The sequence below is a fragment of the Choloepus didactylus genome, chromosome 10, assembly GCF_015220235.1.
Source record: "Choloepus didactylus isolate mChoDid1 chromosome 10, mChoDid1.pri, whole genome shotgun sequence".
Taxonomy (NCBI): domain Eukaryota; kingdom Metazoa; phylum Chordata; class Mammalia; order Pilosa; family Megalonychidae; genus Choloepus; species Choloepus didactylus.
Window position 1 is genome coordinate 56,884,586 of NC_051316.1, and position 13,179 is coordinate 56,897,764.

Genomic DNA, 13,179 nt, shown 5'->3' on the forward strand with positions numbered 1-13,179 from the left:
CTATGCCCAAAGGCACATATATCACTCAAAAAGCCTAAGAAAATAACGCCCCAAACTCGTCATTAAAAGTAAATGATTATTTAATAGATTGATTTTCAGAACTTATTAATGAAGGGCACACAGTAGTATTATAAGCCACCAAACTTTCAGTCAAGACAATCTCTCATGTATTACTTTATGCAAATCAGTCTGCACTGGCCACCATGAACCCCCATTGTGATAAACACAACTATGCTTTAGAGTAACAGTTCCAAAAAGAAATCGAACCCAAGGAAACAAAATACAATTTAGGATTGCAAATGTGGTTGTCATTATTCCATTGTTCCTAAATTTGGCCAAATACAGATTTTCTGTGCCTGTTTCAAATTTCACATTTAACACTTGCAGAGTTAATAAAAAACTAGTCACAAGAGCTGAGCTTTTCTCCGAGTGGGAACAAATACCTGAAATAAAGCCCTGTTTGTTAGCAAAGTTAAAGCCTGTGTACTTAAAAAAAAAGATAGAAGCTGTGTCTTTTGCTGCCACTTTAGCTTGCTATGGCGTCTTCTGATCATTTTGCAGTTACTTCAACCTGACTTTTCTTTACAGCCTTATACTTCAGTAAATGGGGCCTGATCTATCCTTTCACCCACTTCTCCCATGAAGGTCTCCTAACTTCTCTGAGTCTTTCAATTCAGGAAGTGAAGAATAAGGTCTATTATTTGGATCAAGTCTGACACCAACACAGATCATGGTTATACTCTAATCCCCAAAGTTGGATGTACTTTAGCCTAAAGACAAGTGACTCTTAAGCATATTAGCAGTTTTGTTTGCTGGTGGGAGTTGAAGTTGATATAATCTTCTAGGGAAAAAAGGGCAGAAAGTAAGCAAAGAGAGACACCTACTTGACTGCATGGTTCTAGCTGATATCTCAGCCGTAGAAGCACCCAGGCCTTGAGGAGAGCGGGCAGCCAGACGGAAGTAGTACAAGCTGTTTGGTTTCAGCCCTTGCAGCTTATAAGATGTCCCTGGCTCAATGGTATTTCGTTGCTGCAGGTAAGTAACAAGAGAACTTGGTCAATTTCATTAAGATTCGTGCAAATATTTTCTTAATCACACTGCCTGGCACATCAGTGTTATTCCTGACATCAGGGTTAAAGTATTGTTAGAATATCACAAAAAGAATCACGGTCAGTATCAAGGACTACATAAGAGAAGTTATATAATGGAAATATTAGCATTTAAAAGTCAAGTTTTAACAAAGAATAAGTCAACTGTAATAAAGAAGCCAGAGTATCCTCTGATTTTTGGTCCAGTTATCCAAATGCATCAGTTAAGGAGACCGAGAAGCCAACACACATAAATATGTTCTACCCTTAAGGTGCATGTGTTGATGTGACACAAAGCTCAATGGAATCTGTCACTTGTCTGTGTTAGGAAGTATGCCCAATGCATATAATTTCAATGGCAGAACAGATGTCTAACTCATCTCTCATGATCCTAATCTAAATAAGGGGCAAAGAAAGTTCTATCAGATCTAGCAACAGTCACTAGAAAACAATTTACATGTGGTTGTATAAAAGAGACGCAAAATTGCCAAGCTACGATGGTATAAAAATCAGATGTTAGTCACTAAAGAAAGCTTGATAATTTATCTGAAGCCATGTAATTAGTCTAGGCTGACTCTACATAATTTTAAAACTTCCTTTCTTTCTTTGTGAATATAGAACCCGCAGATAGAAACAAAAAAAAAAACAAAAAAACCTGAACTCTTCTGCAACTTTTAACATCATAAAAGGCTTTTCAAATAAGATTTCTTTAATCGAATGCTATAACTTAACTTTTCGTGTTTGAAATTTGCCTTTGCATTTTGGCAAAAACACACCTGTCAATGGGTAATCAATCTCACACCGAATATTAGCCTGTAGTAAATCTTAAAATACAAGCTAATATATAATCTAGTAATGGCATAAATAATCGTAAGGCTTTTTATCAAATAGTGCTTGCAGAAATCAGTCAAGGAGAATTCAAATATAAAACTAGAGAAAACACCCCTAGGGTGTTCTGGCTTGGAAATAAAAAACCTTTCAGAAATTTCCAATTTACCAAATAACAAGGCAAAAAACAACAAGGATTGTCTAAATAAACAATTGTAAAGCAAGGTAGGGGTGCTAACACTCAAGCATCTATAGCACTCTGAAAGACTGCTGTTCTCCTTCACTCTTCTTTTGATTTCTCTTTTAATTTGTTGGTAATGAAGATTTAAAATAATTTAATGCTGATTTTATACCTTACTAAAAAGTCCAATAGCTTAAGTAAAATAATATGAGTACTTTAAAGTATATCTGCATTTCAATTATTTGAGTGCTTAATGTATATTGGCTCTGTTAGCTAAATCTAAAAGCATTGCATTTAAAACCTGTTCTTTGGAGATGCTGCTCAATTTAAACAGATAATACAACAGGAACATATTAATTTAGTATAGTATTCAAAATAATGGACCCCAAGTTAAGTGACAATAGTTCATTCAGTATGTGGGTTTTTTTTAAGTTATTCCTTATTAAAATGGAGAGACGTTTTAGCTTTGTGAAAATCTTATTTTATTCAAGGAATGCTAAAAGTTATAATAAAATGACTTGGGTAGATTGAGTGTTCATATAGTTTCACTAATTTTTTCCTAATGTTTCCTATAGGATTTCACAATAACCAAAGAAATATATTCATTACTATTATATATTCCCATTCTGAAACTGTTAGATTTGAACACCAATTCTACAATCTATTCAGAATGTACCCTAGAGGCTGTATACCCTCACGGATAAGAACGGCAGTTATGAAACATGACTTCCTAGATTCAAACATCAGCTCTGCCATTCAGTAGCGTGAGACCTTGGAAAAATTATTTAATTTTTCTTGGTGCCTCCATTTTGCTAATTGTGAAACAGATAATTAACAGTGGCTAACCCATGGCACGCTATTGTGAAGCTTAAATGAATTAACATGTGAAGGCTTAGAACAGTATCTAGTAATTTATGTATTAGCTATAATCTTATATTGATTTTTGTTTCGCTTCATAAAATATCAATGATTTCCATACCTTCTATAATCCATAATTTTACTTTCAAACTTGATATAAATTCACATTCATATCAAATAATCCTTAGCATATGAATAAGCATTTGCTATGCGGCCTCTTTCTCTGAAAACAATCTGTACAAATTCATCTAGCCAAGGCCTTTTGAAATACAGAAGAGACAAAAATGAAGGCTCCAAGACTCAGGGGGTTTCCATTCTTCTATAACCTAATACCTCCATGAAACCTGAATAGAAATGAGTTCCAGTAGGAGTAATAGTTTTTCTTTTACCCCCAAAGGATCCAAATAAGCATTCTGGTGTTTTTTGGTCAAGTTCAACTTATGATGAACAAATTTTTTTCTATCAAGTTCCTTTGTGGATATCTTTTACCAGACCGTGGCTAAAATACACAAAAGTAGTGGCCCAGGATAGCGAGTAATTGTGAAGGCGAGAAATACAGCCTTACCTCCTCTCCATGTTCCCCATCTTTGTATACCAGTTCATAGTTGGCGATGGTGTCTGAACGCGGAGGGGTCCAAGAGAGTAAAATGCTTGTTTCAGACTCAGGTTCTGCTTTGAAGTTTAATGGTTGCCCTGGTACTAAAAACAGGAAGGCAAAGAACTGAGCTCACCATCAGTGTGCATATTTGTAAATTCTTCCATTAGTGCATCTGTTTAACCCCTTTCAAAATGTGTCTGCATGTATCACCTTAAAGGACAGCTAGGTGTCTTATATTGTCCAGGTTAACCTGTGAGCAAAAGCCCCATTTTCCACCTTTAAGGGCAAGGACAATATTATGAATACTGTTTCTGTCCTTGAGTAGTTTAATATCTATTCTGAATAGTACAGTTAGCAAGTATAGAATTTAATAGTTTCTGAAGTCAATTTTAAAAATATTTCCTTCATGAAGTTGTGAGGAATAAAGAGGTGATTTATATAATGCACTTGGAATACAGCCTAACACATAATAAGTGCTAAATAAACGTAAGCTATTATTATTTTACAACCAAATGGGAATTTATTTTTTAGCACTGGATGTAACTTTCAAAATTATTTCCAATTAGATTTATAAATTCCTACCTGTACTACATTAACAAAACCTAGAGACAATCAGAATCACCTAGTGTTTTTTCTCACCAACCCACATAATGAGAAAGAAGTGAAAAAAGGAAAAAACAAACCCAAAACCCTATCACTTACAAATAATTGCTTTCAATTTCTAAATGACCTTAAATTATTTGATAGGTTAGATCCATTAAAAACATAATATCCCTAATGAGATGGAGCTAAATTACTATATGAATTAAAAAGTTTATAGAATACACTTATTATCAGAAATATGGCTCACTTAGTAAAGGTCATGTATAATTCTCACATATATTAGTAGCTTAACCCAGGCAACAGACAATCTGGAACAGTGATCTGTAAGATGTAATAAAGAATGGGGAATCATTCCACTTTAAGACACTTTACTCGAATGTTGTACTAGAATAAGTTTTACTAACCCAAATCTCCTAGACAAAAATTAACCCTATTAGTTGCCCTCTGTCACACAAGGCCCGGAGTCACCAGCACAGCTAGTATCTTAGTTCTTGGCCAATATCTGCTCTGATTAGTAGGTCCCTAAGCTTTGCTGGTTGTTAAATATTTAGATCATTACCCTGATATTATGGCATGTCTCGAGGTGCCTTAGCTGAGAATTCCGTGTGTATTTAATAAAAAATAAGAACAAAAATACTTCACACCAGAAGGGAAAAGAACTCTTGAAGTGTGTTTATGGCAACCTGAGTATGAGCCTTCAAAAACACGTATAAAATAACATTTGCAGCTGATGCATAACATCACAATTTTATTAATATTAATAGTACTTGAAACACCATTTTCACAGGAAAGGAGGCCTTTCAGGATTTAAAAGGTTCTCCTTTTTTTTTTCAATAGCCATCTCTTTGTAGTATGACTTAAAAAATGCCTTTTGCTTAAAGAAAGATTACAAGTCTAAAGTGGTCAACAAGACTGGTTTCTAGGATCCCTAAAGATCATTTTATTACTCTGTCTGGTTTGTCAACCTGTGTGTGTGTGTGTGTGTGTGTGTGTGTGTGTGTTCATATTTGGATTGATGCCCAAAGCCATTAATAATCGATGTTTCCTATCTCTAGTTGCTTCATCATCTTTTCTCTCTCTTTTTATCACAAGCTTTGTGGTTCTCATTAATTTGATGCCTCAGAGAACTTGCTTTATGAGCAGGGTATCTATTTTTTTTTTTAAAGTACTAGCCCAGTAGGTGACCCAACACAGTCATTCAGACTGAGAAGTGTAGACAAAAGATAAAAGACCAAAGAGCAAGAGAAGGAGAAGCAGAGAGAAATAAAAACAAACAGGCAAATAACAAAGCAAATGAAAAATATATTACTTTGAATAGGGAAATACAAAAAGCACTGGCAGGAGCAACAAATGGGAGCTGGGAATGATCAGACAGATGAGGAAGTTACAATTGGAGTCAAATACTTAGATGATGAAAGGTTTCTCAGCCTAAAAAACACAGGCACATACTTAGGTGCAGAGTCACATCTTTTTGTCTAGTTTTATACTCTTCATTCTTTTCCCCAATTTCCACAAGTCTGGGAAAGAAGAAGCCTTGTGATAGATTAACCCCTGACTCAAACCAAACTTGAAAACAGTATTGTTCAAGATTGAAAAACACAGACAATGTTGAAGGACTGCTCTCAGGGTTATTGCATGTTTCATATTTCCTCCATGACTAATTCTAATAATAAATTAAATGACATTGATTGAAAACATCTTGGAACCTAATTATTTTTTTCTTATTTATACTGTTTTCTTCTTGCTTTTAAATTGTCTTCAATAAATTCCTAGTCACTGTCAATGTTTCATTTTTGTGTAGTGATACAAGTTTCATCTGATCTAATTCTGTTCGATTTTATCAAGGGGCCCTCCCTCTAAATAATGAATTAAATTCCATATCAAAGCCCCTGAGGGTACACTGTCATTTTTAGTCTTGGGCAAGGTCAGCAGTGGTTAGACGGCTTGGAGGTAAGGATCCTCAATAAGAATACAGAGGGTTCTCCTCTGCTTCCCCAGTCTCCTTTTGAAGTGGTCTGGAGTGTCATTTCATCTACTACATTGTGAACTTGTGGTGGAAACACAAAAGCCAAGAGGTGTCAGATAGGTAACGGGGATGTGTGAGTTGGAACATTTGGGGCCAACTGGAGGGTGGCTGCCCCACCCGAAGGAGGTCATATTCTGATTGCTACAAAGATGGCCCAGTCCCAGCAGAGCTTCTGATTTTTCAGTAGAAGTCAATAATCTTCCAGGTAAAATCTTTCCATTTTTAATGACTAGAAACTAACTGAATTTTTAAACATGTACAATATGGACCAAAATGTCTGTCCAGGCTAAGTTCAGCCTAGGGACCAGTACTTAAGATTATACTTTTATTCTTTCAGGTTCTCTGCTCTGTAAGAGCTCAATAAATGCCTGAAGGAAGCCACTACTCTGACTTTCTCAGGAACTGAGAGTTCGTCTAAACACCTTGGGGTCATTTTGTCATATCTGAAACAACAACAAATGAAGCTGATGATTCAAAGAGGGAAAAAAAAAGACTGTGAAATTAACGGATTTATTTTTTAAATTCCCCCAAAACAATCTCTCTAATGATCACAATACCTGTGTAGAGGAAAAGACTTTGGAGGATTCCTCCAGACTGTCTTTGTTTTCTCTGTATCACATAGAGACTCGGGGACTACTGTATTTTCTGTCAAAAAAAAAATTCTTTTTTTTAAATACAAAATACTGTGGCTGCAGAGGTTTGGTTTTATATTTGTATTTAGCGTCTCTCTCTTTATATGTTTAAAAATGCTCTCTTGTAACACCTTCTTATTGCTATTCTTTTATCTCCACTTATCTCTTCTTTGGCATCTATATCTATTTTATTTAATTTTCATTTTATTTAACGAGGTCTTCCATACTGTGGTATCTCCCTTACCAATTAGCATAAATTTGGAGGGAAAATTTGAGATTCTGGAAAGTTAATAGGAAAAAAAAATGCATCCAAAACTTAAGTGCAATCACTCTACATTTTAAAAACAAGGAGATGGTACAATATAGATCAAAAACCAAATTTAGAGTTTAGATATGGAAAGTGGAAATAAAAAATGGAAGTACAAAGTTTTTTTTTTTTAATTATATTTAAGAAATTCTTATGTCCTGTAAATGGTATTAATGTTACATCATTCTTCCTGGATTACTTAATTAATACTCAATAAGGAAATAAATATAGGAGCTATCAATTCCCTAAAATAAGATCATTATAATCCCATTGATAAATGTAAAGTACTTGAGTACTACTATAATTATTCTCTATATAAGTATCTGAAGGCAACTAGAATAAGAAATGAAAGAAAGACTGCGTATCATCTGAAATGCTGATAATAGAAGAGATCAGTTTAGGGTTCATTTCTAAAGAGAAAAAGGTTGACACAAAGTAAACGGCTAAACAGTTTCATCTTGTCATATTATAAACATGACATATTACCAAAGAGTCTAAAAAAAAACCCATTATGGCTAAAATATCAGGTACTTTAATAAGGTACACATTGAGAAATGTATATGTCTAGCATGTTGATAAATAATAGTAATAATAATAAATGCAACAGCCAGAATTATAGTAATACAACAAAACAAAATATTCAAAACACTGTCTGATCTGTAAGCACCCAAAATTAGATCATTGATAATATAAGTACTTAATACACAAACACCCATACAAATCTTACTTGAACTGTCATTAAATATCAATAAGAAAAAGTTAAATTTTATTAAAGTTGTATTTATATCCAGAGCACCTTTTCTCATTGCTAGGCGAAAATATAAAACCATTCTGAAATACCCCTTAGAGAAGTTATATAAAACTCAAGGATTTGATTATTTTCACTGAAGTTTCATATCTTTAAAAATCCAAAATTTAGTGATAAAACACAGATACGACTTTTAATTTTAGTTTCACATACACTTTGCATCAGAGACGTCTTTTAATTCATAGATTTATTTAGATCTATTTAGAGAAAGCCATTTAAATTGGGCAAAACAATTTTGGTTATTAGAAAGCAGTCTTTTTCAAGTTTGCTTATATAGACCTGTTGAGATGATTTATAAAATTCTAGAAGCCTTAAGCACATTGTCTCTAAATGTTACAATGTTATATTCTTACAATTTTTCAATGCCCTGAATTTGTAACATGATTAACTTTCTCAAAATGTTTGAAGTTGATACTACTCATTATAATTTATTTAGTAGATGCATATTATTTTTTTTCTTCCACAGGTCTATATCTATTGAGGTATACACATATAAATCAGCAGATTTTCCCCAAGAAAATATTAAATACACAGAAGAATTAGAAGTAAGACATTCTTTCTTAAGACAGTTCAGGGGAAAAAAAAGACATATTAAGACAATAGATTCAGAGTGCCGTCATTTAACACGGGCCTTAAATACGTTTAATTTACTACATTAGGCTTAAAGATGCAACCTGTTACATTTCTTAATCACAGTTCTATTTGTATTTCTTTTGCAAAATATAAATACTTACAAATATTCTAATTATAACTATCTATGCAAGAAAACTATGGGCTGTCCCCTGTTCCTTCCTGAATGCTTCCTAATAATGGGAATTTTTTTCCTAGCACAAAATAAACATTTCCCTCATCAATGGCCATCTATTCAAAATATTTTCAAGGCAAACTAGTTACAAGTGAGTGTAATGATAGAAGTTAAAGCTATGGAAAATTTTGAAGATTGAACCATATTTCTAGGAAATAATTATCTTAACCAAAATCTTTTTATAATTAGAGCCATTTAAATGATTACTTAATATTGTCACCTGCGTTAATATTTCCAGTGAAGGGGAAATGGTATCTTTTTTGAATATTCCACCGTCCTCCATTTACATGAGACTGTGACAGTCAACTAAGATAAGATCAAAAATGATGACTTCCCCACCAAACTCACTTTGCTCCTAAATACTGCTTCTTCTGAGTCTGATTTTAAATAAAAATAGGAATGTTAGTGTCTGGGGAATAAAGATAATGAAATAAGGTGAACACCTTTCAGATTCTAGAAGACATGAAAGTTTACATTTCTCTGCATCAGAGCCACGTTACAAAAGACTCCACAATAATACACACACATGTATATATAGGCTGATTATGATGATCAATATCTATCCACACAGGTACATAAGGCAAAATTTAATATGTACATCTATGAATTAAAAGACGTCTCTGATGCAAAGTGTATGTGAAACTAAAATTAAAAGTCATATCTGTGTTTTATCACTAAATTTTGGATTTTTAAAGATATGAAACTTCAGTGAAAATAATCAAATCCTTGAATTTTATATAACTTCTCTAAGGGGTATTTCAGAATGGTTTTATATTTTCACCTAGCAATGATTCTAAGAATTAGCCAGTCAGCAACAAGAAAAAGCAGCAGCTCAGCAATAATTATGTCAGAATTAACACAATGAATTTGGCAGGTGTCCATAAACATTAAATGGCCTTTGTTAATTAAGCCTATAGAATAGATCAAACCATTGTGTTATTTTGGAGGGTTTTCTTAGCCTATTGATCATGACAAGTCATTATGTCATTATATATCTTCTCAATCAATGGGTATTAAAATATAGCAATTATGGAAGGTTCTTGGAAATATCCAAATGTTAAAAAGGTTTAGTCAAAAAGATATTGGCAAAAACTATTCTAATACACCCATGACCTATTCATCTAGATTTTCTAAGTTCTGCCATTAAATTAAATCATACCATCAGAAAGCAGAGACCCTGCATCATATTAACTCAGCTGCCCTTTGCACAATGCTCCCTTCACTGAGTTATGATTTAGTTACATTATGCCTCCTGATAATGTAGAAAATCCAAATATGATCTATTTAAATATCAGTTCTATATCTTTCAATAAATTGTGACTGAAGGCATTATCTGTCATTTAATTTTCTGCATTCAGGGATTCTCGTGATTCTCAATGATTCTCATGTTTTGGTTGAATTTAGTTCTAAGAAAGAGTTTGCTTCATAGAAAAATAAATCCTCCTATCATCAGAAAATAAAGCTTGTGAAACTCTGTTGATTTCTATGTTTAAATTTGTGGTTAGAAAACAGAGCCAATTTTAGTGATCCAGTACAACAACCTTTTATGAAAAGAGTTATTCCTTCTATAACTTTTAGATAGACTTATTTTTTCATATTAAATGTTTTATATACTTTGCATTGGAATAATCAGAAGCAAATGATAAAAAGCAAATATGTCTTTTTAAAAAAAGACATACCTATATGACACACTGTGCTTTTCTCTCCTGATCCTACACATTTATTGGAGACATAGTAGGAACAAAAATACGAAAACTATCACATCAGCAAACTATTGATTTGAAAGATAATGGTGGGATTTAAATTCTGCTTTTCCACTTACTGACCTTATGACCCTAGCCTAGTTACTGAATCTTTTTTAAACTTCTTTGAGCCTCCATTTCCTCACTGGTAAATGGGATAATTCCAGCTCTAACTTCATTAAATGAGAGTTATCATATCCAGAGATAACACAATACCCAGCATATGCAAGCCATTACTATTATTATGATGATCATATATTATTTATTAAGTTACAAAATGTTTCTATTCATTATATATTCTATATCCCCAAATGCTTATAAGGTGGTTATTATTTTACATGAGAAAACTGATGCTCAAAGAGATGAAGTTACTGGTCCTGGGTCACAGAGCAAATGAATGGCAGAATGGAACTCATATCCTGGTCATGCCACTCCAAGACCCAGGGATTTTTCAAAAATTACAGCTGCAAAATTTGAGAAACTTAAAATGAACTATAAGTTCCAATACATTTTCTCCTAATCTTTTAATGATTATGGAGCTACAAAAATAGTATAATAGAAAATAATATCATAACTGTTGACCACTTTTTGTCAGAAAAAAGTAGAAAAGAATTCACACATTTCTACATTTTGCAAAGGGAAGCTTTTATGGTACAAACAGCCAACAGTATTTCTCTGCTGGTCCTGAAATAAATACAGAAGTATTGCAATAGCCAAGTAGGAAGATAGATGGATGATTTTTAGTACAATTGTGGAGAAACATATATTTCATAATTAGCCTTCATACAAGTATTAGGGAAAATAATAAATCCACTAACAAGCCTGTGAGAAGCAAATAATGATAGGAAAATAAAATAAAGCCAGGAAGGCTGTAAATATGTTCTGAGATTCCTAGTAATAAAGACAAGAAGGTAAATATACTCAGTCATATAATTCATAAAGCCCATAACATGAAAACTAACCAGTGGTTAAGTGAAATACAGGGTTTTATATTTCTGACACCTGAGAAAATTCATTATTCCTTCCCCAGATTAGCAGAGATGGTCTTGCAGATCATAATTACTGTCTCCAATAATATGGTTCTTATACAGATGTTCAGAATAAACAAATGGTATACTGCCAAAGCATTTATCAATCAACACAAGTTTATGAGGAACTAACGCAATGAGTCAAGCACATAGTCCTCAAATGCTCAAGATAAACTTAAGGAGATAGTAGCTATTTGATGCTCCCAACCTGCTGCAGAGCTGATCACTTTGAATCATAGACTGGGAAGGTTTGGTAACCTCCTAAGAAAATAAAACCAACAGTAGGGCTAAGTTTTTCTTCATAAAATATTTTGGGCTCTGTTAAAATATCCAGTAAAATGGGTGAATCAGGTCCCAAAGTTTGATCACAGATCTTGGCAACTGCCTTTTTTTCATGTACTGAGGCCATTAAACAAAAATCAAAAAGCCATTCAGAGAATATTTATTTTTAAGCATTGTGGTTTCTTGGTAAACACAAGCCATTTAAATATCTCTAGTTCCCTGAAAGGTTGTATCTTTTAAACTTTATCTTAAACCATCCTATTTTACAAAAAATAAATACATATTTTTGAGAGTACTCGACCAGAGTAGCTAGTACAGAAAAGCATAGTTCTTTTATTCTTAATTTGGAGCATGGAAGAGACATTCATGCATCTCATGTAGAAGTCTTCAAGTCAACTGGGTACAAATGAAAGAGAAAGCAAGCTAAACATATTCCTCTTTTATACTGCATTAATAAGTTGTTAATGTTTCAGGTAACCATCTCTATTCCTTTCCAGAAATCTTATCTTAGTTTATAAACTATACAAATTTATTAATTTCGTATAAAGATTAATTTTAATCCCCTTAATCTGAAGCCCAAAATCTCAAAAACTAAAATTTATACTCCCTTTGTTCTTCAATTCTTTGTTTTTGCCCCTCCTGCCTCCTGGCACCAACCCCTCCCTCATGTCCTACTCCCACATCCTGTACCAAACTTACCTCCTGTTTGAGTGATGACTTGTATGTCACTTGAAAGAGGACCATCCCCAATTGAGGTAAAAGCCAAGACTTTGACAGAATATGTTTTCTGTGGCACTAAGTTGCCGATAGTAGTGATTTGGCTATCAGCTACATTGTGTTTCATCCAGTTGTTGACGTGCTGAGTGGGATCCATTGTATAATAAACTCTGTATCCCTGGATCTGACCATTTGGCTCCTCGGGTTCCTTCCATTGCACCAAAATGGTGGTGGAACTCAACATCCGTGCCTGGACGTCCCGCGGGGCACTGGATGGCGCTTGCTCTGACGTCTGAGTCAGCACGGGCTCACTGGGAGGTCCCCGTCCAATGTTATTGACAGCAACAACCCTGAACTCATAATCTGAGTAAGGGCTTAGTCCAGCAACACTGTAGCGTGTGGTCGCCACCCCATCGATTTCTTTGTAAGGTTCCTCAGTATTTTTAGGTTTATGCTGAATGATGTAGTAAGAGATGGGCTCAGGGTTCCCAGAGTCCCATGTCAGTGTGATGCTTGTGGCTGTGCTCTCAGTCACCACAGGCATTCCTGGTGGTTTGGGTAAGGCTTGGGGAGAGAACAAAGACAGTGACTACTCATAATCTCTAAAGTGCTACAAGAAATGATAAACTCTACTATTGGAGTGACAGGACTATGTAACTACTGAAGATTTAATTGC

General features: G+C 34.0%; 1 protein-coding gene across 6 annotated transcripts in view; it reads right to left on the reverse strand.

The window, feature by feature from the left end:
* Positions 1 to 13,179, reverse strand: part of PTPRD (protein tyrosine phosphatase receptor type D) — a 529,199-nt gene that overhangs the window by 180,876 nt on the left and 335,144 nt on the right. For all 6 annotated transcript variants that reach the window (XM_037796885.1, XM_037796889.1, XM_037796888.1 and 3 more), the window contains 3 exons: positions 12,486 to 13,067; positions 3,521 to 3,654; positions 885 to 1,029 (listed from right to left, as the gene is read on the reverse strand). In XM_037796885.1, the coding sequence (XP_037652813.1) occupies positions 885 to 1,029; positions 3,521 to 3,654; positions 12,486 to 13,067 (861 nt within the window). The remainder of the gene's footprint in view (positions 1 to 884; positions 1,030 to 3,520; positions 3,655 to 12,485; positions 13,068 to 13,179) is intronic.